Here is a 27,687-nt window from a genome sequence, read left to right as displayed (position 1 = left end):
TTAAGCAGATTACTTGAACTAAAGGCATCACCTGGCCAATCATGACAAGGAGAGGAACACCTCTGCTGACTGAAAAGCCCCCTCTGGTTTCCCGCCCACTGACTCAGCATCCTCAGCATTTTTTCCTCAAAACTGTAGCCGACAATTGGTAGTCACAAAGTAGGCCTACTGCAAGGACTTTGCTTGCAGTTGCACCGACCATTGTACAGTGAAACCTGGGGCTATTCACTGAAATTGTTATTTATTACTCAATTGTATTTCTACTGCTTTTAGCTTTGGCCATCGCTTTATTTTTTCAGCGCAAAGTTTATTCCCTAGTCAAAAACCTACTTGAACATCATCTAGAGAAGTCTCATCTGCACTGCTGAAGAAGTTTCACAAGGGGAAAAATAAATAAAAAATAAGCAAGCAACTGGTAATTTACCACACTCTGAATATCAATAGAACCAAAAAAAAAAAAAAAAAAAAAGTTCATACATACTACTGCCTGCACAGACCTTTCAAAATGTTTCTAAATGATTCTAAACACAAGAATGCCGACTATGAATCCTAAATTACGAATTTAGCAGTTTCTATAGATGGAATTCAAAATACAACTAAAAACATTAACGCATGGGACTAGCATGTTGGTTACAGAAGGGATCTCAAACGGCAGTCCTGGAGGGCTACGGTGAATGCAGGTATCTGTGATCCTGCGATACAAACAGCAGCCAATTTAGGGTTTGGAAACAAAGTACATGGACTCGGTCAACATTAATGAAAAAACACAAAATAACCAGTTTGGAGCCTTAATATGTGGCTATGTGTCATATCTGAATTGCGTGTGCGTTTGCATAGCGTAGTTTGGTAAATTTTTAACGAGAAAGAGTCTGTGATCCTCGTACTCATTTATGTTGGAAATTCTGAAAAGTGATTGGCGGATGGCACACCTATTATCCCAATAAGCACAACCAAGTGCCAAGACCTGCCAAAAAGCCACCAGGACAGGCATCTCTCCAGTATTGCAGTTTGAGATCCCCATGTCTAACAGAGCAGAGCACAAATCTGGGAGCGGGCCGGACCCCCCGGGACGTACCTCCTCCGGACACAGCTCGCAGGCTTTGGCCAGGGTCATCCTGGCGCTGTGGGAACGCTCCAGGAAGTAGCCGTTGGAGGTCTCGTTGCTCTGCACCGGGGGGGACCAGTTGTTGTAGGTGTACTGGGGGTTGCCCGAGTACGGCCTCCTCTCCAGCTCGTCCCCCAGCCACTCCACCGCCCACGTCCACTTCCTCTTCAGGTCCCCGTTGCTCTGTTAAAACACACAGCCGGGGCCTTAAACCGTGAACTCGCCCCCCGCACCCCGAGCAGACAGCTCCAAGCCTCTTCTATTAGTCACGAAAACCCGTCTAAAAACAAATGGCCAACCTTTTCAGTGTGGGCCCCAAACCCCGGGACACCTCTGCCTGAGTACATTAGGCCTACACAAACTGTCTCCAGATTCCAGGCAGTTTTAAAGGGCATCTTTTAAAACAGTATTTCTGCATTTAATTATATGTTTATTTGTTAGTGACCTAGATTTCAAATTTCAAATTAGTAAAGTTCTTTCACTAATTTTACACAAGTTATATATGTATATATATTTATTATGGCTATCCTTTTACTGTGTTTTTTTGTGCAGCCTGAAAAGTGCTCTAAAAATAAAGCTATTATTTAGCCTTATCCTGCAGCTACAGGGCAGCAGTGTAGCGTAACAGTAAAGGGGAAAAGGATCAAAAGCCAATGTAAGAAAAACAAAATAAAAGCATGGCAAAAAGGATGCTTAAATAGATGTTGCCACTCCATTAGTACTGCATTTAGCAACGCTGCATGTTTAAAAAGCTTGTCTGGGAATGCCGGTGGCCTGGTTTCACACTGTTGCTAATTTAACTGCGGTGGATGCATTTCTCTTATAATGCAAGTCTCTCTTACGACATAAGAGAATTTAAGGGCATCTTCCTAATGGTTGCAATGTAGTGTCATGAGAAAGCCTTTATTGCGGTGATAAGAGAAGGAAACTATGTTTATCCTACACTGCACTGGATCCACATATTCCAGTGCAGTATAATGACTATGGAACTGGGCTGATAACTCAAGAGTTTGCAGGTTTGAATCCCGAATGGGATATTGCCATTTGGGCAAGGCACTTAACCTGAACTGTTTAAGCACAATTTCATGTTAAAATTCATGTTAAAAAAAAAACCAAATTGTGCAATATGCTGTGAATAATATTACCTAAAATGTGATGTCATATCAGCGATCCAGAAAACACGCATTTTAAAACGAAATGCAGAGCAGTTGCATACCTGGAGGATCTGGTAGGCAACCGTGCAGTTGCTGAAAAGCGCCACCATGCACTTTATGCACTGGTACGCCCTCTTCTGGTAGTGGTTTTTGGATCGCTGGATGGTGTCGAAGAGTCCATCTCTGTCGTCAGGGATACCCTTCAGGACATTGTGGATCCTAGAGGAGCAGTTGGAACATTTTAAAGCATATGTGGAAATACTCATGACTTTGTATTTTTACAGTTTCAGCTGGAAAATTTGAAAACATATGCGCAAATATTCCTGAATTTGTATTTTTACAGTTCCTATACTCCTTGTTTTTACAACTTAAGCTTTAAACCAGGGAAATAGCGTAGGCGTATTGGAAAGAACATCGAGCAGTGAGATAGACCAGCTTTACTTCGAAGAAAAATGTTTTATTCGTTTATATTCTGTCTTTTAAGCGTTGCTTATTTCACCCACGTCTTCATTGGTAAATTCCAGTGGTGCTAGGTGGTGGGGTTTTTTGAGTGGAAAGCTCATCGGGAGCGCTGTGTGAAAAGCTCAGGACGGCCACACTGAAGCTCACCTGTGGGTCTGCCAGGAGTCCTCAATCAGCAAAATCTGCAGCAGCAGGTCCAGGTAAGGCCTGAGCTCATAGGTGTAGGAGTACGCCACCTGAGGAATTAGATCAAATCAAATGCATTTGTTCAAACCGAATCAAATGCAAATGCATCAGCACGTTTTCACAGACCACGTTTGTCACAATACGCTTCTTAGCCTTAAAGAGCCACAAAAGCAACCCTAGGTCAGCAGTGACGAGGACATAATCCCGGTGCGGACAGATGGGAAGAAAGCTGAATTGGGAGGAACAGGAGGTAATAGGTGGAGCCCATCCGACTCAGGTGGGTGGGGTTCATAGTGACCGACGTGGTCATCCAAATAATTCTCCATCGGGCCACTTGTTCAAAATGAGGTGGTACCAAGATTCCTATTCCAAATATCTGCCTGAAATCATGACCACCATCCACTCTGTCTATCGTACAGGACCACAAAGAGCCTCAAGTTTCCTCAGAAAAGCTTGAGACTGAAGGCAGGGCTGCAGCATGGACAATGACAGGGACAAGTACGTTTTTGAGACGCACTTGCTCGTTTATACAGACAGGCTGGTGACAGTGCTTCAGAGGCTACTACTTCAAGCATACTCACAATACACCCAGAAGTACATCCACCAATCATGTTCACAGTTGTTCTACCAGTCGTTACCAAAATACCTCATGATTGGTGGATCTGCTTTCAGTCTTCTACCGGTGTAGATGTAAAACCACCCTGTCTCTGTGGTGCAGGACGGACATACGGAAGGACGGACGGAGGGACAGCACATGGGCTCACCTGCCACAGCAGCTCGCTGAGCACGGTGGAGGAGAACTGCGGGTTCTCCCAGCAGCTGAAGCGCAGCAGCTTGACCGTCTCCTCCGAGTTGCTGCAGTCCTCGATGATCTTCTTCACGTAGCTGGTGCGCACAAACAGGATCTCCGCCACCAGCTGCTGGAGGGCCATGATTGGCTGGGGCAGGTTGGGGTCGCCGTAGGGGTTCGGAAGAGGCGGGTTACCTAAAAAGGGGGGGGGGGGGGGGGGGGGGGAGGGCGGGGCTCCGTTATAACAAACGGCCGGTGCCTCATCGCGGTCGACCGCCGGGACGGCGCGGGTTGGATTGGCGGGGTCTTACCGTTGATTGAGGACTGCATACGCGATGATACATCGCAACAGCGCACCAGCTGAGACACCACCGTGTACAGCTTCCCCAGCTCGGCGTACTGGTACTTTATGGGCGGGCCCGGGCCCTCGTCCAGGGCCACCAGCATGAAGGTGGCGGGCACGCTCAGTTTCAGCAGCTGGGTCTTCTCCGGAACACCTGAACCGGGGAGGAGATCAAACAGACAGAGAGAGGAAGGGTTAACGCCTGTGGAGGAGGAGGTGCTCATGGAGAGAGGGAGGGTTTATGCCTATGGAGGGGGAGGAGCAGAGAAAGAGGAAGGGTTCATGTCTATGGAGGGGGAGGAGCTGACAGAAAGGGGAAGGGTTTACACCTATGGAGGGGGAGGAGCAGACAGGGAGAGGCGGAGTCCTTACCAAGGTTGGCATACATAACAAACAGGTTGAAGTACTGCTGCAGGTGCCGGCCGTGCTCAGACACCTCCCTCCGCAGAAGGTTCAGCACCGCCCTCAGCAAGTGGTCACTCAGGCTCAAATTATCACAGGCCTGTCACCAAGGACGACAAGGAGTCAGCGATTGGCATGGCAAAATTACGGCCGCCATTTTCACACAAAAAACCAAACCTAGTCATTTATCACAAGACGTTTTCCAGCAGAATTCGGCCTAGATTTTTTTGTAAAAAAAAAAAAGGAAAAACTCCCTTTGTAGTATTGGCTTCTGTAATTTACATATGGATTTCTTAAAAAAAAAAAAAAAAAAAATGCAATACTGCAATATTTTTCAATTGACTGCAATATTGTCAATATTAACATTTAATAATTTACAGCAGCATACATTTAAAAAATATATATATTCAAATATCTGAAATGTATACAACATGCATATTGCCCATAAGTCACAATGTATTGCAATATATACACTAATGAAGATAATGCACTTTATTTGAGCATATTCACTGCTCTTTCCATTATGTTGTACGCGTATTTAAAATAGATTGACGGCTGCATCGTGGCGGACGCTTACCGGCTGCGGCTGGCTGGACGGCCCGGGCGAGGCGATGGGCGAGGGGCAGGGCCCGTCCTGCAGGGAGAAGTGCGCCAGGAACACCACCAGCTTGGCGAAGGCGCCCCGCACCTCCGCGCTCGGGCACTCCAGCAGGTACTCCGAGAAGCGGGCCACGTGGGCGAACAGGACGTTGTGCGCGAACCAGTAGCGCACGTTCTTGCTGTGGCGGAGGAGGATGCACAGGGCGTCGTACCTGCGGGGGGGGGGGGGAGGGTGAGTCGCAATGCCATCGCAAGGGTTTTGATAAAGGGGGAGGGGCCTTACGGAAATATAGCTTACTACTAACATATTGAAATATAACACTATCAGGATCAGAAATGACTTTGAAACACTTCAAAATATATGGGCAAATATAAATTTATTACAGCTGTCACATATTGCAATATATATATAAAATACTATGCTGTGAAATATATTTATTGCTATATTTCGCAAACAGTCCATGTAACCTCAATATACTGCAGAATACTGCATTTCTGTGACGAGAGGGTGGGCGTGGCTAAACAAAATTTAAAAACATATAAAAAAAAATAAAAATAAAAACTCACCAATCGCTGGCAGGGCCTCGGACTATCTTCTTGGTGTGGAACCCCGTGCTGAACAGGAACCTGGCGGCCAGCTGGATGCTAATCATGGCCATCTCCTCCGCTTCGGGCAGAAGATGATCTTGACCTAATCGAACCACACGGCGAGAAAATTGAGACCCGTTTCGCTGACGGGTGGGGCCCGCTGACGAAAAGAGCGCGCGGCGATAAGCAATTTCATTCCGCGAACAAAAAGCGGCGCGGTCCTGCGGGGGGTGGGGGTAATCCACAGAGCTCCTCGTTATCATCTGAGATCTAGTTCAGATAAAGAGCATGACGTCAAGCGTAACATTCAAGTCTGAAACTGCAGGGAGGGCTCTGTTCTCACAAACGTAAGAAAGGGTAGCACAGGCAGATGTCTCGAATGCCTCCTGTGATTCGTATCATTTTCAAGCATTACATAGGAGGCCTTAGGATGAATCATTCACACACGAGCGCGCATCTGCGCATGCAAAAGCAACCTTTCTTTTTCAAAGCGTTCTCTGTACCGCCGATGGTAAACAACAGTACACCGAGCACAGAAGTACAGAAGTACTAAAGAAAAGAAAAGCTGCAAATCCAATGCCTTGATTAATAATGCATGACCGCGATGCTTCACATGCAGGGCGGGCGGCGGTCTGCGGCGGCGGACGCTGCGTCGCTCTTCAATCATTCCCCCGCGGCGAGGGGGCGGGCGCCCGGGCGGCACCGGGGCGTGACTGGAATACGACGGGGGAAGCCGCTCTCGACGCCGGCCGAGCTCAGCGCTTACCCTGGGCACCGCAGCTGAGGCCCACGCTCAGCAGCACTCAGCTACGCATTGGCTACTTCAACCCATTTCCTACTTCAGCATATCCTCTATGCAGCCCCTGCACTGGGGCACCGCGGCTATGCTTACAGGTTTATGCAGTGACTGCAACCATTGGCCGCGATGCTGGTGACTGTGTAATCACTGCTCCTTACGCTACAGCAGGGCTGCCTGACCCTGTTCCTGGAAATCTACTGTCCGGTAGGTTTTCACTCCAACCCTAGCAAAGCACACCTCATTCAAAAGCTGCTACACAGTAGAATCAGATGAGCCAAATTAGGGTCGAACTTGGCACATCTTTACACCACGGTACACCATCTCCAGGAACAGGGTTGGGCATTTGTACATTTGTGTGTCAGCTTTAGTAAGTCCTTCCGGATAAGAATGTCTGCTAAAACCATGAATGTCACGTCATGTACAGAGTTAATGGCATCTCGGGATTCAGGTACGTACCAGGGGGCGGGTTCAAATAGACGCTGTTGCAGGTGAGGAGCTTCTTGACGAACTGGAAGTACTCCAGGCTGTACTGCATGCGGTTGTGCATGAACTGGACGTTCTGCTTGCGGACGCTGCACTCGATGGCGGTGGGCATCCGGACCTGGCGCGGCACGGCGGCGGTCAGCGCCAGCTCGGAGACGCGCTTGGCCAGCTCGCCGTCGGCGGCGGCGGCGGTGCCGGCGTTGCCGGCGTCCATGCGCTCGTAGAACAGGATGTAGGCGTTCCACCAGCGCTTCTGCCGGCGGTACGACATGCGCTTCATCATGTGGTCGAAGACCTCGCCCATGTACTCGCCGCCGAAGCACTGGTTCTTCATCTCCTCGTCGTCGTCCATCTTGCACTCGGTCACGTCGCCGTCGTCGAACTTGTACCAGCGGTTGCGCTCGCCGTCGCCGCCGCCCCCGCTCCGCTGGACGATGTAGGAGTAGTAGTGGCCCCCGCTGGCCTGGCCGCTGTGGACCAGGACCCCCGCCAGCCGGTAGCGGGACCCGCCGGGGGCCTCGTTCTCCGCCGCCGCCGGCTCCGTCTGGATCACCTGGTTCTCCGGGTGCACCTCGTGGCCCTCCAGCTTGGCCACGCCCGCCACCGTGTAGGGCTCCATGTCCAGCTCGCGCGGGAACTCGAAGTAGTCGTTGAACTTGATGGCGCACTCCCGCTCCCAGTCGTAGTCGAAGCGCTTCAGCTGGATGGCCAGCACGGGCGGCAGCTTCTTGATCAGCAGCCGCTTCACCGTGTCCACCTGTGGGGGGCAGCAAAATCGCCCTTTAACCCCTTAGAATTTAGTAAACAACATTCCAAAGCGTCAGTGTTCTAGAACTCCATTACTTTCAATTACCAGCAGTGACAGTTACATCAGCATTAGAATGTTCAGTAAAGAACATTCAAATCACATATTTCTTACACCTTAAAGTGCTGAAGACCAGACTGGGCTGAAGCTTAATTTTCCTAAACCACTGATAGGCAAAGCAGACCACACATCTTGTTTCTGAGGCCCAAACTGTCAGTTGACTGAAAGGAAACCACAAAAATCTGCAGGCACTGCTGCCCTCAAAGTGTGGGGCTTGAGAATTGTTTTAATTTGACTGCCACAAGAGAGAAAAACACTGGTGTTTACATATATGTTCATGCAAAAAAGTATTTAGGCAGCGATTAGGTTTAAATAGCACACTTTTCTGGCTGTAACCACACATACCTTCTTGTTGCACTTTTCACAGTGGTAGGCGTTGGCCCCCTCCAGTAAGTCCCCTTTGACGTACTGCTCCATCGAGTCCAGGAGGTTTTGATGGTTTCTGATGTCTACATTCAGCGTGGTGAAGGACTCCTCACATTCATACCTGAAATACAGTTTCACATTGTTTACCCCTGAAAAACACACACAAGTCACACCATTCACCCGTGGAATATGCAACTTCACATCATTCACGCCCAAAATACACACAAGCCACATCACTCACCCCTGAAACACACACACACAGCTTCACATCATTTGCCCCTGAAATACACACACAAGTCATAACAATCACCCCTTAAACACACAGTTTCACATGATTCAGCCCTGCAGGTCCACACAGCTGCAGAGAACAGGGGAGCCTCTCTCCTCCTACCTGTGTGGGCAGCCCTGGCAGATCTTCTGGTCGGCGAAAGAGCCGCCCAGCACTTTGCTCAGCATGGCCGAGTGGCCCAGGGCCTTCAGGGCCTCGTCCAGGCTGTCCACCAGGGAGTTAAAGAACTCCAGAGCGTCGTGCTGCTCCCTCAGGTTCACCGGCTCGCCCCACAACCTGCAGCAGAGAGGGAGGGACCCCGATTACGCACGGTTACCGACAGCCAATCACCTGCAGGAGAACAGGAAAGATCTCTATAACCCTATCAGAGATTGTAGCCCAGAAAAGACCACAATCCTCTCCATCCACAGGTTTTGGCAGATACTGAGATGACTAGCGTGCTGCACTTACAGAGAAGACAAAGGGCCATTACCTGCTGAGAGACAGAAGCCCTCTGTACTGCTGTCGCTGATGGCTAATGTCTTGCACTAACTGCATGATTACTAACAGCTACAGAAAAGATAACCTGCGTACAGCCCACTGAGAGCTACTGATAACAGATAAGCACATGCTGATTAAAGACTGTAATAACACAACCACAGACAGGCAATGACCTGCACTTACTAAGAACATAAAACCATAACAAGCGGAGAAATAACACCTCAATCCAGTCTCTGATAACCGATAATCATAACTGGGTTCTGTACCATAAGCTTCTCATGGTCACTCTGAGGTCTAGCCGTTATTGAGAACACAAAAGACCGTAATGTGATCAGAGACCATAACCCTCCCACGGTCAGACAAAAGAACATGACCTTCAGAGAAAGACCGTCTTTACCCACAGTTATCCAGTCTGTATCCGCAGTCACCGACAGCCAGTTACGAGCACTTACTCAAAATAGAAAAGAGTGTAACCTGATTAGAGACCGCAACCTGTTCCTGGTAACTGAACTCTTCTGCACTTACCGAGGTCAATAACCTGCAGAGATAGACCCACTTTACCCAGTTACTGATAGCTAATGACCTGCACTTACTGAGAACAGATGGCCAGAACCTGCAGTCACTGATGGTTAATGACCTGCACTTACTAAGAACAGCTGACCAGAGAAAGACTCACTTTATCCAGTCACTGATAGCTAATGACCTGCACCTACTGAGAACACACAACCAGAACCTACACACAGTAACTGATGACTAATGACCTGCACTTACTGAGAACACATGACCAGAACAATCACTTCGTCACTAACAGCTACGATCCTTACTGGGTCCAGAAGAGCCATGCCGAGGCCAGCGCTGTCACTCAACTGGAGAGCTCCTACACCAGGCATGCCTCAGCCTCAGCTGCCGTTTCTGACCCAGAGAGGGGGCGGAGCTTACCGAAACTGCTTCCAGAACCCGCGCGGGACGTAGTACTGCAGCCTGGAGGACGCCAGGTGTCCGAAGATGACCTGTAGGTGGCGCAGCACCCCGATGTTGTACTCCTTCCTGTCCTCCGATTTGTTGAGGGAGGGCTTATCGTCAAACTGGTGGTAGCCGAACACCTCGTCCCGAGGATCCACATTGCTCTGCTGGTGCAAATACAACACCCACTGGATATGATAAAATACACAATGATTCTGACAAACTGGATACAACTGCAGAGAACATCTCTACTGACCATATGACTGGCTACACCAGGTTATATTTTAACACAAAGAAACAAGAGCACATCACCCTCATACCATCCTTATCTCTTATTGTCTAGTGATTGACTACTTGTATTTTAATTTCAGGCTTAATAATATGCTAAATAAAGACAGAAGCACGCTGTGTTTACAGAATTCTGTTAGTGATGTAAAAATTACTGGTAAACCGTGTAGAAAACAATCTTTGAAAAGCACTAATTTGCAAGTGCGAAAATCCACCAATATGCAAGTCCCCACGCTTACAACCTCACAATAAACTGCTGTAGAAAACCTGAGTGTAGTACTCCACATCATCGTGTAGTTTAATATACCATGTAGTGCTCAAGCGCTGATCACTGCCCTCAGCTCCAAGCTGTGCCTACATGGCATCAATGCCAGGAGATGGCTGTTCTGTCAGTCACAGAATCCTGGGCAAGGATGAGTATCGTCATTGGGCAAAGTACACTATATAAGCACACTTTGAACTCTGGACTCTCGCTGGGGTTAAAGATGCAATTCACAAATCTGACCAAGACCCAGTTTCCATAAACACAGGGGGGTTACCCAAACTGTGAGTCGGCACCCACTTATCGGTTGTTCGATTGCGGGTTATGGGGGAAAAAATTAGCTGTGTCTCACGCACTTCCTGCAGACATTCCCAGCAGCCTAAACAGTTACTCTATTGGGGTTACTCTATGAGGGTCCAGTTCCGCCTTCAGCCTGCAGGGGCAGGTACCTCGTTCTCCTGCTTCTCGTCGCCGGACATGTCGTCGTCCACGTCGGTGCCGGTGCCCTCGATGGCCAGGATGCTGGACCTGATGGGCGGGATCATGTAGAGCTGCTGGATCACAGAGTTCATGTAGCAGGTGGCCCCGGCGTTCTTCAGGCCCACAAAGCCTTTAGTGGGCCTGGGCCCCACCGGCGGCAAGTACTCCCATTCTGTAAGTGCTTCACAACCTAGAAAGGGGGGGTGGAGACAAAATGTTTTAATTAAGATGCATCAACCGCATTTCGCAAAAGGTCCTGCACGGTTCCTACTAATATGAGGTTTGCTTCCGTGACATTTCGGTGATATTTTGATCATATTTCCCAATGACATTTCAGGGATGAATGCCGGATTTCTTTTGAGAGGTGGACATATATTTTGAGGCGATTGCCATAAAAATATTTTGCCCACACAGACAAACACTTCGGTCTCTGAGTCTCGGATGACTGCTTACTCTTGTTTGTGGATTCAATATTAAAATGAGCAGGCCAATTTGTTAGCACTCTCAGCATACTGAAAATGCAAGATACGATTATCAAGGGTCAAGAAGTTAGTAACTTAGCAAGTTTGCTCACTGTCAAGTTTTTTTGTTTTTGTTTTGTTTTTTAATTCGGCCAGTGTTTCCTGGCAGTTATTTGGCCATTTTCTCCATTACTTTCTGCAACTTTACTGCTAATTTTAGCATGGGCATTTAGGGACTTTTACAGACCAAGGGTAAACCCATACCATCACACTGGTATCAACGGCGGACCAACCAATAGCTGCTCAGACTGCCGTGGAGGGCGAGTTCATCTGCGTTTGAAAAACAAGGGGCGGGCCGGGCTCCGCCTACCTAAGTAGTACATGTCGGTGAGCGTGTCGACGATCTGCTTGAGGTTCCGCACGCAGCCCACGGCCAGCGCCACCAGCAGCTCGAAGCCGGCGTTGATGGTGGCGGGGGAGCTGCAGACGGGGATGGCCTGCTCGGCCGGGAACTCCCCGCTCTTCATGTACTGCAGGTACACGTTGGAGGCCGGGAAGATGAAGTCATCTATCAGCTCCTGTGGGGGAGAGGGAGACAGTTAGAAATGATTCTGCTTAATTTACATTCATCTTCCAATGTATTCTAATGTATATTTCTGTATGTATGCTGTAGCAATATTTACAAGTGCACTTCATGCCAATAAAGCATTTTGAATTTGAATTTAAAAGAGAGAAATAAACAGAAATAGAGATAGAAAGCAACTTTTTCCAGAGCTTTGAAAGGCACTCAACTGAAACTGCACAGAGATCGTCGGGTGAAGAATACTACACAAATATAATATGTCATACCACTATCATCATCGTCACCACCACCACCACCATCATTGACACCATCGTCACTGCCCAGGGCTGATGAGATGTGGACTCACCTTGATGAGGTTGGCCCCGCCCTTCTCGCACCCGATATAGTACTTCTTCTCCGGGGTCTGGAAGGCCAGGAGCTCCTTGGTGACCCCTAGGTGACCTTCCAGAATGGTCTCCTCCACACCGGTCTCTCCTGTCTTCTTTACGTCATCCTGGCGAACCAAACATTTAAATAGAAATATATGTCACAAAGACCTTTTTTCCTAGTATTATCGTGTTTTGCAAGGCACCCTCTTTATTATTTTATTGTCAGTAATTAAAATTAAGACAATAATAATGAGCGAGCCCACTTCCCCCTTCTGAACATCAAAATGTAAAGAAACGTTAGTCAAACTAACACAGGGAGGCAACTCCAAGTCTGACCTACCCTGATCCTTTTCAACCAGTCAATCTCGTTGTTGAGCAGAACCTCGGCGTTGGGCAGGTTGATGTTGCTGTTGTACGCGTAGTTGAGTAAGTGCCGTAACAGTGTGAAGTAATCCCCTGCGTGCTTGGCTCTCTCCTTTGCAGTGCTCTGGAGAAACACAAGGCCGGGCGCACACTGACTCAGCTCTTATGCGTCACATGTTCACTAAGCCAACCGCTTTAAAAAAGGAAACTACAACAATACCATAATTAAAAGTTCAACATGAAACAAAATTAAAAGCAATTTGAAACACACAAGAAATATTGTTACAAAAAAGGAAAACATTTTTTCCCACAATGTGAGGGGTGGAAAGGAGTATAAAGAACTATATTCAAAAGACAAAATGTTAACTTATTAAGGAACAGATGGTGCTCTTAAATCTTCCTGACAGAGGATGACTTGCAGAAAAAAAAAACAAGACATTCATTCATGGCTTATCTCAGAAATGAAATGGTCACCATTCATAAACCTCCCACTGACTAATTCTCAAGGAAATGTTCTTCACTGCTTTTAAGCAGCCAGAGAACTCTGTGGAAGCCCCCCCCCCCCCCCACCCCGAAAACAAGGTTCAGTATTTTTCCATACACTTTCAAGAAAACCACAGGTTGTTGGGTAAGACAGACTTGCTTTATCAACTAGAGATGTGTTAGCTTCAAGGCTTAAGGAGAGCAGCCTTGAATGCTTAATCTTATCAACTCATCAAATGTTATTTTATATGTCAAGTAGTTTAACATAACATGAATTTCATGAGCAACAGTGACGCAAAAGCCCAAATATTAAAACATTTCATAAACTTACACCTAAAACAGTGAAGAGGAGGGTGATGAAGAAGAGGAGGGGCCTGTGGCCCATGCAACACCTGGTGGCCATCAGGAAGAACTGCTCCTGGGCCATCTGACGAACAGACCTGCGCGAACAAGATAGCCATTTAGCACAAACCTTCACCTGCCGAGACAGCCAATCAGCGCACAGACACAAACACGGGGGAAAAAGACGGTCCATCAATACGCTCAGACGCATCTGGGCAAAAATAAACACACATGAATGGGCACACGCGCGCACACACACTCACAACCACGGACACAAACACACGTTTGTGCACACACATGGGCACACACACGTACCTACACACGTATATATACACGCACACATACACACACATATACACACAGGCATGCGTATGCACATACACACAAGCACACAAGTGCACAGGTGCGTGCACACGCGCACACACACACACACGCTGAGGAACAGCAGGTGGCTCACTTGCTCTGGCAGTGCAACAGCAGGTCTATGATGAAGGTCTGCCAGGCCTTCTCCTTGCTCAGTGCATCCAGGGCGGTGGGGATGAGGGCGAAGCAGAGGGTCATGACCTCCAGCGCCTCACAGCACACCTGCTCGTCCTCGCCGTCCGGCTCGTTACCTGCGTTCGTCTGCGCCCAACAACGAAAAAAAGGAAAAAGAAAAAATAGCACCCGTTCAGTCAAACGCATCTACTGCTGCTTAGCTTTACTGTGGCAGTAAATATATACCATTTGTTTTTCATATGATTTAAATTGTCACTCCCACATGGCATCTCACACTGGTGCCCGACTGCCCGTTTTTCCAACTTGGCATTGCACTGCAATTCCCATCAACCCCTTAAAACCCAGGGCTTTTTGTAAGAACCCCCCCGGTCTTCAATAAACATCATTATCTCCAAAGTTATATACAGAACAGACATGATTCAAAGCATGAAATAAAGAGCACATTTGAACTGAGCACATTTTATGCTGTAAAATGACCAGAATCAGCTGAACCTATGTTCTCTCTCAGTAAACATACTGGACATTTATTGGACAGGTCCCCCTTGCAAAAGAGATTTCATTCTCAATGAGGTTTTTCCTGGATAAATAAAGGTTAAATTCTAAAATTTTTATTTTTTTTTATTTGTTCAAAAGAACAAATCGTTCGCAAATGAAACACCACTAACAACAAGGAGACAGCCTCAAACCACAAACTATTTATAATAATAGTGTCCTTTATCATTCCCCTGATTTATCTCTATCACTATATATAGTGAGCTCCATATTGTGTGGGACAAAGACATACTTGTCTTGATTTGGCTCTGTATTCCACAATTTTAGGTTTATAATCAAACAATTCACATGCGGTTAAAGCACAGATTCCTTTTATTAAAAGGTATTTTTATGCATTTTGGTTTCACAATGCAGTAATTGCAGCACTTTTTCAATAAAAGCAATAATTTAAGACAATTGTTAGACACCGGCGTCTAATTTCATGGCCATTGGGCTTTCAGGGTTTAAGCATTCATTTCTCCAACGGCTCAGCGACTTCTTAGACAAAAACTGAAATGAACTGTGAGAGAGCCTGAGGCAAGTGTATCACGCAAACGCAATCTTTCAAAATGAAATTTAAAGACGGGAACACCGTGCTAACATGACAACACGCTTGACTAGCAGGTAAACTGCAACATGCGCAGATGATCCATTTTGCATTCTCAAAGACGATAAGCAGCCGGGACCATGAGCGGCGAGAGTACGCTTCTCAGATCTCTCGCTGAGATCTTCTGAACAAAGCCAACAGGAGCAACCTGTCCAAATCTTAGGAATGCCATCTCAGAAAAGCAGGCTAATTACATGCTTTGAGCGCTAGTTGTTTATGATTCGTTATATTTCTATTCGGTAACAGTAAACAGTAAAGGATCTACCTTTCTGTTAGACTCATTATCCACAGCAGGGAAACAGTTAAGGCCTTACCTTTCTGTAAAACCTGTTAACCACAGCAGGTGGAGGAGAATGCCCTACCTTTCTGTAAAGCCTGTTAACCACAGCAGGTGGAGGAGAATGCCCTACCTTTCTGTAAAGCCTGTTAACCACAGCAGGTGGACGAGAATGCCCTACCTTTCTGTAAAGCCTGTAAACCACAGCAGGTGGAGGAGAATGCCCTACCTTTCTGTAAAACCTGTTAACCACAGCAGGTGGAGGAGAATGCCCTACCTTTCTGTAAAGCCTGTAAACCACAGCAGGTGATGGAGAATGCCCTACCTTTCTGTAAAGCCTGTAAACCACAGCAGGTGGAGGAGAATGCCCTACCTTTCTGTAAAGCCTGTTAACCACAGCAGGTGGACGAGAATGCCCTACCTTTCTGTAAAGCCTGTAAACCACAGCAGGTGGAGGAGAATGCCCTACCTTTCTGTAAAACCTGTTAACCACAGCAGGTGGAGGAGAATGCCCTACCTTTCTGTAAAGCCTGTAAACCACAGCAGGTGGAGGAGAAGGCCCTACCTTTCTGTAAAGCTTGTTAACAGCAGCAGGTGAAGGGGAAAGTCCTACCTTTTCATAGATCTTGCTGATCTCCTCGTTGGAGCTGAAGACCAGCTGGACTGTCCCGCAGCCTGAGGCCCAGACGATCTTCTGCACCGCCCTGATCACGCATATGTCCGGGATGTACTTGGAAGCCTGGAAGAAGTTCTGTAAAAAAAAAAAAAAAAGACGACGACACGTCTCAGTTTAATTCTGATGTCATCACAGCAGGTGAGACAGACACAGACAATGGTTCAATTAAAACCACAGCGCAGAGTGAAAAAGGACTTGTGGAGCCATCAGTTTCTAAATAATATTTCCCAGAAGAGCACACAAGCTAAATTATTCTTGTGTGTTCTGTAAGAAAAAGTGCTGCAATTAAATATGAATTGCTCATAATTTCCAGGAAGAAAAGAGAAATCACAAACAGCCCAAATTAAACGGGGCCGTTGCCATGACTTCATTCTAAATGGTTGAGCAATGCTTTTAGTCATGTCGCTCGGGAAGGACTCACAATTTCACACAATAGAGGAGACACCGCGGGGACACACATGCTCACACGCTCCACTTATCCTTTAAAATGTTTTTCAGCACCACGACACAGAGGAACCATCCTCTCTTGACTAAAGCAGAACAGCCAATCAGAGCACAGGCATAACCTCCCAACATACACATTTAAACCTTCAGCAGATGCGAATATCAAGAGAAACTTACACCCCGTCCATTTTTAAATAGATTCTTTATTTATTTATCCCTTATTTAACCAGGAAGTTGCTTATTAAATAATAAAAATTAAATAAATAATTGCAGGTCAAGTATTTCGCTCAATGGTACAATGGCAATGCCCCAGCTGGGAATCAAACCTGCAACTTCTGAATTAAAAGTTCAGATCTTTAAATGTTATTCTATGCTGCCTTATACTGCACTGTAGAGGAGACTCAAGGGCCTGTGGCCCTCGGGACACCGACCTCATCGGTGATCTGCTGGGCCAGCCGCACCGCCACGTTCCTCAGCATGCACTCAGACGACGGGTTGGGGATGTTCTGGAGGGCGTTCTGAAGGACCAGGGCCTGGTCGTGAGTCGCCTGGTTTATCTGTGCGAGGGGACGACAAAAACCGGCGCTTTAGCATTAGCGCACACACGCTTACTGTGAAATCGGGCAGGCCCCTTTCATTTGTGTACAGCGCTGATGTCAAGCTCCAGCCCTGAAGGGCCGCAGCGTCTGCTGGTTTTCGGGGGGGGGGGGGGTTCCCGGCAGCAGCGGTTCATTGAAGTCACTGATTGGCTGAAGAATCAACACACCTTGTTCTCAAGGCCTTAATTAGCAGCTGATTGACAGGAAAACCTGGAGACACCGCGTCCCCCTGGAAATTTAGTGCGACACCTCCAGGCGTACAGACTTTGGAGAGTATTCGCCGTACTCTTTATTCTCAGGCCTGTCAGGTGTGTACACGTTCTCCAGTCTCTCCACTTTAAATAGAAGCCCTTAAGGGGAGTACTGGTGGAACACCATTCCCCCCCAGACACCGTACACCGCTGACATTTCTAACAGAGCTGGGGAGAGACTCAGGAGGCCACCGCTGAGATTCAGGAACGAGGCTGTGATTTATAAAGGGCAAAAAAAAAAAAAAAATCACGCAGACACAAATATGGCCTCCTCTCCGCTACACAAGACATGTACCAAGAAGCCGTTAAAATTCCTAAAATGTTCCATAGGGGTACGCTTATTGCGCCCTTCTGCATAACGGTCCCCTTTCCCCTTAACTACCTGTGACAACACTGTTGTTGCACTGCCTATTAGCGAGTGTTGTCGTGGCCGAATTGGGCACATCTAATTAGATTACAATGTGCCGTGCCAATTAAAGCCACCGTTGAGTCATACTGACTCAGATCTGTAACAGGGCAGAGCTAGACTATCTCAGGGCTGAGAACTGTGTAACCTAGCACAGTGGATCTGCTTTAGGGGCACATGTAGGGGTGCTATATATATATATATATATATATATATATATATTATAGATGTCATGTAAAATCTATGCATAATTCAGGTCTAGCCTACGGAGCACGTTCTGCGGAGCGGGGGGACGTTTCCGGGGCGACGCTCACCGGCGACACGGGGGTGGTCCCCTCCACCACGGGCTGGCAGGCCTCGGCCACCGCCTTGACGTGGCCGAAGCCCACCGCCGTCAGCAGCAGCTTGGCTATCTTCAGGGCGTTCAGGTAGGCGCCCCGCCGGGTCTCCATGTCGGCGTTGGGCAGGAAGTTGTTCCTGGTGAGCATGCTCAGGACGAGCGGCAGGCCGCCGCTTTTTAAGAAGTTGTACTGGAAGTCGCTGGCTTCCTCTCCCAGCGTGCCGCTGGCCGGCATGAGCAAAGAGTACACCACCTGCGGGGGGGGGGGGGGGGGGTCAGAGGTCACCACAGGGTTTAATGTCAGCACTGTTTACATTCAGTAATATGGTGGATGCTCCTATCCAGAGACACTCAAGTCCATGCAACTGTGTCTATATTGGAATCCAAGGGCTGACAATATAGAAATATTTTTCTATATTTTCTTGTTCTATACAAATCGGTTAGGCATGATTGGACATTCCAAATCAGGGTGGGAATTGGATATATACAGCCCCACTTTTAGCATCAAATTTATTTAAAAAAATAAAAAAATTGGTCAGGCAAAAGAAAAAATGACAGAACTCAAGCAGGAGCCATTATAAAAACCAGGGGTCTGCAACGAGGGAAGATCCACTTCGGGATTTCACGCCAGCTTTTTTTCTTAATTATTGAACTCGCCCAATCATTTGCTTGATCTGACATTTTCATTATAGAATCCTGGGCAACATGTGAAGACAGCACTACAATGTTTTACTGCGGTCGGATATCGGGGTGAGCAGAAGCCAGCGTACACGCTAGCCCTCCGGGAACTGAGCTCAAGCACCCCATAAACCAAAAAAAAAAAAAAACAACTTTGCAACTTTAAGGGCCACTGTAGATGCAAGAGACAGCTTGAGGACATAGTGCATTTAATAGCCAATTGATTTTAAGGCAATATCCCTTAAAATGCCAATAGGGGGGGGCTGTGCAAGGGGGTCACATGACAGGAATGGGGGGGGGCTGTACGAGGGGGGGTCACGTGACACAAACCTCGGTCAGGTAGAGCACTTGCGAGGGCGACGGTCCGAAGAACCGCGAGTCCAGCGTGGGGCTGAGGCTGTTCTCGCCGAGCTTGGCGTGGTCCAGGCAGGTGGCACGCAGGTTTTCTACAGTAGTGTTATCTGGAGAGGAGGCAAAGGAAAGAGAAAAGCTCCCAGTTATGACGACCGTTTACAAAGAGCCGAGCATTCACGGGGGTTGTCCAACACAGGGAACAAGGGTGCATCACCCTCAAACTCTGCCCCTGCACCCTCGTACTCCTCTAATGGAAATACATACAATAAGCAATGACATCAGGCAGAATTATTTTTACAGATACAGAATAGGTTAAAAAAGTGTAACTACTATGTTCTTGTGATTAGCTCAGCTACTTGCACTTTATTTTCAGGTTTTATCTACCATTTTAAATCAAGGTAGGATCAATTATCGCTTCAGCAGAATTCGGTTATAAATGTATAAAATGGCCTCTGTTTAAACTCACATTAAACTTCTCCGGAAAAAAAACCCCACCGGGTTTTTTTTAGTTGGAAATTGATCACATTCACCGGAGCCAAAAGTCCCCCAACATGCAGGAATTAAAGGACTTGCTGAGCACAGCAGGACTTGAGAAAACCCTGGGAGAGCGGCAGGCAGAGATCACGTACCGGGGGGCATGAGCTTCATGAGAATTCGGGCTCCGTCCCTGAGGAGGGGCATGTTGAGGTTGCAGCCCAGATCGGCCACTTGCCACAGGAAGGAGATGTAGCGGAGATGCAGGGACATGATCTAGCAAACAAAAGGGTCAGGGTTTAGGTGCATACAGACATGTCATCAGGCTACTGCATAATGTGCATGATCTATTGCCAGCCATTAGAGGGAATTTAAAAACAAAGAAATATGAGCTATGCAAGGTATGGTAAATTGGTTCTCTCTCTTAAAAGTGCTTGCTTTTTTGCCATTTGAAAATGGTTTGTTCCTTTGTTTTCAAACCCAATGTGCAATGCACTACAGGATTGCTGGCTCACTGGCTCCGGGTTCCCTTTCTGAAGGGGTACTGACAGTTCTTGGCAGATCCAAAAACACACAATCTCTTTCTCTCAATCATACAATGCCCAAATCATGACAGGAACCAATGTTAACCTGAATTGCTTCAGTAAAACATCCAGATGCATAAATGGACTATATGAAATTAACAAATATATAAATAAATAAGTAAATAAATAAATAAATCTGCATAAGCAGCCTGGATAAAAGCATCTGCAAAAAGTCAAATCTATTATTTAGTTATTAATTCACAGAGGTTACATTTCCACCAGCATTGCCTGAGGTAAAGCCAAACTGCCATGATGGTTTTGCCTTGCTCTATAGACCAGGTGAAGAAAGCATTTTTTTTACTTTCTAAGAGCCATATTAAAACTGTTATTATGAGTAGTTTTGTTTTTTTGCTGTGCAGAACAACTGTTCTTAAACGTTTCCATGGATAAGATTCTCCTGCTGGAATGAAAACATTACCGTTTAAATTTCCACATCTGTGTTTCTACATTAAATCACTTTGAACCGCAATGTGCAAAAGCTGCTACCTGGATAAAGTTATTACATCATGCACCGAAGGAAACTTTAGTTTAACAGGACATGCGGCCAAGTTAACATTTCTCACTGATTGGTTTATAAGGACTGTAGCGCTACTGCCAAACACAAAAGCAAACAGGCCCCTTACCACTCCTGGAAGACAGCTCTCCACTTCAGGATTGGGTCCGTCGCTGTAATGGGTCCCGTGGTTGCCAGGGGAACCGGTGGACGAATCGGAGGAGCTGTCAGGGCTTGAAGGCATATTGGAACTGACCTGGGTGAGCTTGGCTGTGATTAACTGAGAGAAGACACGGTGGAGCAATCATTATTACCATATGAACATCCAGAAAACACAATGCGCTAGCTCTGCGGACTGCAGATAAACATGCACTTTAATCTAACCTCCAAGTTATGAATGGTAATAAGCGATTAGGAACAAATAATCTCCACGGCCTGAATCAATAGAGCTAGTTTGCAGCTATCGTAAAGCTAAGCTTCTAAAATAAAGGTGTGCAAGAATTACTTAGTGTTCAGCTGTGTATAGAAAATATTGATGTCCATTTGTATTCAGGATGGGCTGTGGTTTTGGAACAAGTTGTACTACTTCTTGTTGTTAATGGAAAAAATAATTACTGTTCAAAAAAAAAAAAAAGAACAAAGAATGATCCGTGACCCTCTTCAAACTAAAGCGCTTACGGTCTTGTCCTTTAGGTTGAGCTGTCCAATCAGCTTCCTGTCGTCGGCGGGGTCGACGATCTCTCCACCAATGAAGAGCTCGATTTTGGTGTGGGTGCTGTTGGCCTTTATCCGGGTCAGGATGCAGCGGCGGACGGAGCCGATCGTGTCGTTGGTGTGGGACCAGATGTCCAGGTCGTCCACCTGCCGGCCTTGGTTGGGGAAACGCACCACCAGGGTGATGTGTTTGCCGCGAAACGCCCTGCAAAAAAGGAGAGAAAATAAACATTGTTAGATTCCAAGGTCAAATGTAGCCACATTCCAAAAAGAACAGGATGTCTCTTTTCGTTTTTATGAGACTATCTAACGGAATAAATTAGGTCTCTATAAAGTACTAATTTCAGGTTTCTTATCTCACCAGCACAGTTATGCACATTTTAATACTTAAAAGGGGGAACTTCACCCAAATTCAATACTGTTATATTTCATTGATCCTGGCACAGCTGGAAGGCTTTAAAAAATAATGAAGAATTTTGCGATGCTCTACGCTGTGATTGCTTATATGTGTGTGTCCTGCATCAGGAATACAGCTCTCTGACTCAGGTAATCATCACTAAGACCTCGAAAATGGGTGCGGCTCCCCCCGTGCCACGAAACATGACACCTGGGAAAACATTTCCAGGACAGGAGACAGAAATATACAGCATTGGTCAACACTGTCAATGGCAAGGGGGACAGAGCAGTTTACCATCAAATATTGATTTTTGGGCAGAGTCGCCCTTCAAAAATATTAAGTGCAAATCAATACATTTTTGTTAGGACGCCCAAGTGGGAACTTCAGCATGGGAACCGCAGGCGCGAGGAATGCTAGCACAAGGAATGCTAGTGCGAGGAACGTTAGCGTGAGGAATGCTAGCGCGTGGAATGCTAGCGCGAGGAACACTAGTGCGAGGAGCGCTAGCGAGAGGTACGCTAGTGCGAGGAGCGCTAGTGTGAGGAATGCTAGCGCGAGGAGCGCTAGTGCGAGGAACACTAGTGCGAGGAGTGCTAGCGAGAGGTACGCTAGTGCGAGGAACGCTAGTGCGAGAAACGCTTGGGCGCGGAATGCTAGCACAAGGAACGCTAGCGCGAGGGCCGTTACCGTGACATGGGCAGGATGGTCCTCTCCTCGTGGTAGTCGCTATCGCACTCGTTGATGTACTCCCTCAGGACGGTGAGGACGCGCACCATGCGGATGGCCTCCTGCCTGGCGCAGTTGATGCTGTCTTTGTCCCCGTCGAGCACGCACAGGGTGTCGTAGGACGCTTTCAGCCGGTCGAAGCAGGACTGGATGAAGTCTTCGTGGATCTCTACCTGCGGGTCCGCCCACATCAAAGTAAAAGACTGAAAACAGCACTTCTTTGTACAGAATCTTCTGTTCAAATGCAAAACGTGCACCGATACACAGGACCGTCTAGGATTAGGATGTTTCTTTAGGATCTGGGCCCAGTTTCACAAAGCAGGATTAGTGTGTTAGCTGGATAACTGCACTGAGTAAAACCCCGAATCCTCCTAAATCTGGAACAAGGACTGAAGTAAAAAGAGCTGTTCCAGGTTTTACTCAGCGCAGCTATCCAGCTAACTCAGTAATCCTGCTATGTGAAATACCCCTTTGGTCCATTTTTACCTGTGTGCCTCAACATTAGGTTACTGCTTAATGCGAATGGCGTATAAATCAAAGTGGTCTCATTAAGATGAACAACAGACAAGGGGCACATATCAAAAATACTATACAATTCTATGTCTTCCTGAAATCTAACAAATCCAAATGTGGTTGCAACGCTAATAAGCTAAAGCTACAGCATTATTATAGACATCACAGAACATTCTCAATGACATGCAAAAATGCGGCAGGCTTTTCGATTTCAGCTGCAGGCTGGCGACAGATCTGGCTGCCCAAAGGGTTTCTGCCACATTAATGCTTCCCTTCCATGAGACGGCTCTTTGTGTTCCTGCCTTCCAGGGCTCAGGCAGCTGGCCCACATGCCTACGGGCCGAAATACATCACACGACATCCAACGTCTGCAAGAGCCTGCTGTTCCAGAACAGAGGTGAGCTATTCTCCAACACGGGGAGTTTGAACAATGATATAATCGCATGGCTGTACAGAGAGGCCTGCATTCCAGTTCCATGAATTTGAAGGAGGGAACACTGCTTCCTGTGACACACTGCCCCGTACGGCCAATCGCGCGCCGATAAGAGACGCTAAAGCTCGCGGCTGCGTTTTGGCTTCCAGGGGAAACCCGGCTCACCTGATTGACTTGTAGTTTTGGTCCGAGGTTCGTGTAAATCTCCTTCAGCAAGTCTATGGCTCGACTGGCGATGTCATCGCTTCCTTGAATCACGACCTGTTATTGAGCCAAAAAAAAAAAAAAAAAAAAAAAACCCCCACAGTAAATAGGAGTAAACAAGCAGCTGAATCCAGTCTTGTGACACTTTAAACCGTTTGTCTGCAGTCCGAATTCCCTTCGGGAGAAACGGCGCACTCACTTCTTGGTAAGTGCGTGTGGGTGGACGTAGCTGCAGGGAAGTGTAAACGGGCATGTGGAAGGCGGGTAGTGCTCTGGGAGCAGCTTCTCACGTTCAAACAAACATTTCCAATGAGTCAATATGGGTGCTGTGGAAACGTTTCCAAAGAAACCCATTTCGCCGTCCTCTAAATCGCTGTGTCGCACTGGCTATAAACATCCCTTCATCGCATTAGAAATGTAGACCCATATTATGCATTCCACAATCGGCATTTCAATTCCTTTGCCTTGCATAACAAGTGTGCCTACTGTTGGATTAAAACACAAATGTAGGGCACGAACAGAAAAATGTTTTCATTAAATGGGTCATAGCCCTTTGCATTTTAAATCCAATGGTAATGAGACCTTATTAAAAAGACAATTCAAATGCATGCCATATATACAGAGAGGTTAATTGAAAGGCTTTCAACTGCTGGCATTTTCCAGATGAAGATGTTGGCAAAAGTTCCTCATCTCTTTACTACTAATATCATAACAGATTAAGTCAAGCCTCAACTTTGGCTGGCAGAATGCACACAGCTCGGTTCATTAGACGCCTGGGCCTGTACTGTCTCAGGGTAGGGCCGCTGACCCAGGATCAGGTTTCCCCTGTCCATATACCATCCTTATCCTTTATGAGCCAAAAGGCAAAACTGATCCTAGATCAGCACTCCTACTTTGTGTCCACTATACTCTGTGTGTCAATGGTGGCCCATTTCCCAATGAAGTCCACCCATTACAACCCAAGCCTGCGTGGCATGCCAAGTATTAGTCCATTCAACAATCAACACTTTACTCTGACCAACTGGTTTCAAAACTTTGAGACCACTGTTTGAGTTGGGTTTTGTCTTTTCATCAATAGACAAAGTCGAAAACATGCATTTAAGTTTCACCCTGATGTTTTCTCTCAGCTTATTTTAAGAAAAAGCATTTCTGGTCCATTTCAATTTACTCATTAAAATCTTAATTTCCCCTAAGTGGTTTACTTTGAGCAAGTTTTCCACACTTTTAGCAGTCAGGACCTTGCTGACTTCACCCGCCAGTAATTTAATAAAGGTAACCTCTTTCTAAAGGGGTCATTTACCACAAAGCGCATTTGAGGAAATTTAATTGTCGGTCGTTCCGACTACTGCAGAGCCACAACAAAACCCAGCAGCCTGCAGCTCTCTTCAGGACCCGGACCAGACCCGGACCAGACCCGGACCAGACCCGGACCAGACCCGTTTCTCCGTGGTGGTAGGGACGAAACGAGTCGTTCCGGCGCAGCGTTTTGGGGGGGCCTACCCTCCAGAGGTAATCCAGACCTATCAGCTCCAGGTCGTCCATCATGTAGGCCCTGCGCTTGGCCACCAGCTTGCCCTCCCGGCAGTTGACGGCTTTGAAGAAGCGCTCGAAGCACTTCATGCCGTTCTCCGTCAGCAGGGACGGGTCCAGCTGCAGGACGTTGTTCTCGAAGAAGTCCTTGTTGATGTCGGGGTCCAGGTCGGGCTCGTCGCCCATCAGCTTGGAGTACCACTTGAAGCAGGCCTCCCGGTCGCACAGGAACACGGCGTTCTCCGCCAGGCACTTCCAGATCTGCTTGGCCTGGGGCGCGCACAGCCACAGCTGCCCGTCCTTCAGGAGGAACCTGCAGCAGCACACCGCACAAGAGTGCGCGCGCACACACGCACATGCACACACAGACACAGACACAGACACAGACACGTACACGTACACGGACACGGACACACACGGAGACACACACACACCCTCGTGAAAGGTACGTTTCGCACACAGGCTCCATGACAATCACTATATCCAACGAACTGCATATTAGCTAAACCTGAGAGCAGAATGGATGCTACAACACAAACTCAGGTAAACACACACATGCACGCACGCAACTTCAGGGAAGCCGAACTGTCTAATCGCAGTTTTAACCCCGGGCGAAGCCTCGTTCGTATCGTAGGTCTCCCCTCACCTCAGGAAGTTGAGCCTCTCCTGGACCTCCTGCACGTGGCTGTAGCGACTGCCAATCCGGACGGTCTGCGGATCGAATTCCGCCTGCTCCGCTGGGGGCAAAAAAACCGGAACATTCCTTTACTTCACCGGGACTTGAGGTTTGAATCAACATTTTATCGAAGAGGTTTTATCAACCTTGTGGTAGTAATGGGAGAGTGATGTTTCCATGCAACCAAAACTGGGTGAAGCTACACTGCATAAATACACCACTGGTGACACACTAGCTTAAACCACTGTGTGGCTGCAGTGGAGAGCCAGGCCTTGTGATTTGTCATGAATGACAGCTCAACCCTCTATGGGTTCTTGAACCCTCAATCACCACTTAACAGTAACCAATCTTGAATTTAAGACACAGGTCTGCCTGCTACCAACCAGGACCTTCAAAAAGAACGGTGGCCAAATGCCTCCATATTAAGCTTCAATCTGATATAATCAAGAAGTACAGTAAATACAAGAAAGTAAGGAAGGCATATCCAAGTTCAATGAGGTGCTGCTAATGACGCATGTTCAAAACAAAAGCATTTGGTGATGACTGACAGGTGAAATGTCCTGATGAAGACACACAGCGTCAGGGCTGCCCAACCCTGTTCCTGGAGATCACACCAACCTTAACAAGGCACACCGCATTCAGCAGCTAGAGATCTTGCTGCATTGCCAATTAGAATGAAGTGTGCCAAATAAGGGCTGAAATGAGAACCTACAGGACGCTAGATCTCCAGGAACAGGGTTGGGCAGCCCTGGGTAATGTTGAAAGGTCATCAAAATATAAAGCACGCTTGGACTAGAGTGTGTGACCTTCTTTTGTTTGAATCAACTTGAAAGCAAAACTTTATTTTAAAACAAAATACCAAAAACTACTTATAAAAAAATAAATACATACATTAAACAAAAAAAAAATCAACGAAATTCACTGTGCTGGTGAGCTGACCGACCTTTGGAAAACTGCCTCATGCTCTCCATGTAGGCCGACAGGTTCTCGGCCACCAGGGTGACGAGCGCGTGGTTGTGCTGCAGCTGGTTAATCAGGTCGTGGCGGTAGAAAACGTGCGGGCTCCGCTGCGTCTGGCTGTGGGGGGAGCAGAGACGCCGTGAGCCTCTCGGTCCGCCTGGAGCGCGGTACGCGCGTCGCCGCCGGGGATCTCAAACCCGCCAGGCCTGGAGGGCCGCGGCGCCGGCTGAGCCTACGGGGGTTTCCCTTTCGAACGGCGGCCGAATTAAGACCTCGGAACCGGGTGTGCGGCCCCCGGCCCCCCGGCGGCAAACCGAGCGCTCGAGGTGCCAACACGCAGCCAAGGGGCCCTCCGGGGCCGCCGCGGTTTGAGATCCCCGCGGTGTCGCCACCTGCTCGGGAAAGGGGAAGCGGCGAATCTGGTAAAGTAATTTGGTAAGGTCGGGAGTAATTGAAGCCATTGTTTCAGCGGCTGACTGCAACTGGCAAGTAATCCACACTGAGCTGAAATGCATCTTCATTTTGCAACAACTTTTTGATGCCAACAGACATGGCTGTTTTCATAGATCGCTCAAGCATATTTGCGCAAAAGCTACCAGTTCTCTGGCTGCAAGTATCAACGGGCAGTCTTTGTTTATTATACAAATCTGCAAGGTGCGTGTGTGTGTGTGTGCATGTGTGTATCTATGTGTGTGTGTGTGTGTGTGTGTGTGTGTGTGTGTGTGTGTGTGTGCATGTGTGTATCTGTGTGTGTGTGTGTGAGAGAAAGAGAAAGAGGGGGGGAGAGAGAGAATATACCCGCCTCCCTCATATCAGT

General features: G+C 47.5%; 1 protein-coding gene across 12 annotated transcripts in view; it reads right to left on the bottom strand.

Annotated features, from left to right (window-relative positions):
- Nucleotides 1-27,687, bottom strand: part of LOC118223634 (probable ubiquitin carboxyl-terminal hydrolase FAF-X) — a 71,981-nt gene that overhangs the window by 9,810 nt on the left and 34,484 nt on the right. For 7 of the 12 annotated variants that reach the window (XM_035410415.1, XM_035410407.1, XM_035410409.1 and 4 more), the window contains 30 exons: nucleotides 26,854-26,987; nucleotides 25,881-25,971; nucleotides 25,205-25,547; nucleotides 23,666-23,761; nucleotides 22,516-22,727; nucleotides 21,396-21,636; nucleotides 20,848-20,997; nucleotides 19,796-19,916; nucleotides 19,143-19,273; nucleotides 18,109-18,387; nucleotides 16,970-17,095; nucleotides 16,032-16,169; nucleotides 13,963-14,129; nucleotides 13,495-13,603; nucleotides 12,658-12,804; nucleotides 12,296-12,442; nucleotides 11,737-11,944; nucleotides 10,875-11,095; nucleotides 9,852-10,039; nucleotides 8,535-8,708; nucleotides 8,123-8,264; nucleotides 6,886-7,669; nucleotides 5,610-5,733; nucleotides 5,020-5,254; nucleotides 4,413-4,542; nucleotides 4,009-4,194; nucleotides 3,672-3,892; nucleotides 2,869-2,957; nucleotides 2,322-2,478; nucleotides 1,076-1,288 (listed from right to left, as the gene is read on the bottom strand). In XM_035410415.1, the coding sequence (XP_035266306.1) occupies nucleotides 1,076-1,288; nucleotides 2,322-2,478; nucleotides 2,869-2,957; nucleotides 3,672-3,892; nucleotides 4,009-4,194; nucleotides 4,413-4,542; nucleotides 5,020-5,254; nucleotides 5,610-5,733; nucleotides 6,886-7,669; nucleotides 8,123-8,264; nucleotides 8,535-8,708; nucleotides 9,852-10,039; nucleotides 10,875-11,095; nucleotides 11,737-11,944; nucleotides 12,296-12,442; nucleotides 12,658-12,804; nucleotides 13,495-13,603; nucleotides 13,963-14,129; nucleotides 16,032-16,169; nucleotides 16,970-17,095; nucleotides 18,109-18,387; nucleotides 19,143-19,273; nucleotides 19,796-19,916; nucleotides 20,848-20,997; nucleotides 21,396-21,636; nucleotides 22,516-22,727; nucleotides 23,666-23,761; nucleotides 25,205-25,547; nucleotides 25,881-25,971; nucleotides 26,854-26,987 (5,704 nt within the window). Of the gene's footprint in view, nucleotides 1-1,075; nucleotides 1,289-2,321; nucleotides 2,479-2,868; nucleotides 2,958-3,671; nucleotides 3,893-4,008; nucleotides 4,195-4,412; nucleotides 4,543-5,019; nucleotides 5,255-5,609; nucleotides 5,734-6,885; nucleotides 7,670-8,122; nucleotides 8,265-8,534; nucleotides 8,709-9,851; nucleotides 10,043-10,874; nucleotides 11,096-11,736; nucleotides 11,945-12,295; nucleotides 12,443-12,657; nucleotides 12,805-13,494; nucleotides 13,604-13,962; nucleotides 14,130-16,031; nucleotides 16,170-16,969; nucleotides 17,096-18,108; nucleotides 18,388-19,142; nucleotides 19,274-19,795; nucleotides 19,917-20,847; nucleotides 20,998-21,395; nucleotides 21,637-22,515; nucleotides 22,728-23,665; nucleotides 23,762-25,204; nucleotides 25,548-25,880; nucleotides 25,972-26,853; nucleotides 26,988-27,687 lie in introns of all 12 variants that reach the window. The other 5 variants (XM_035410406.1, XM_035410408.1, XM_035410412.1 and 2 more) reach the window with 1 other exon arrangement.

This window comes from Anguilla anguilla, chromosome 3 (assembly GCF_013347855.1).
Source record: "Anguilla anguilla isolate fAngAng1 chromosome 3, fAngAng1.pri, whole genome shotgun sequence".
Lineage (NCBI taxonomy): Eukaryota > Metazoa > Chordata > Actinopteri > Anguilliformes > Anguillidae > Anguilla > Anguilla anguilla.
The sequence above is the reverse complement of the archived record's forward strand: the minus strand, read 5'-3'. Positions and strand labels throughout refer to the sequence as shown.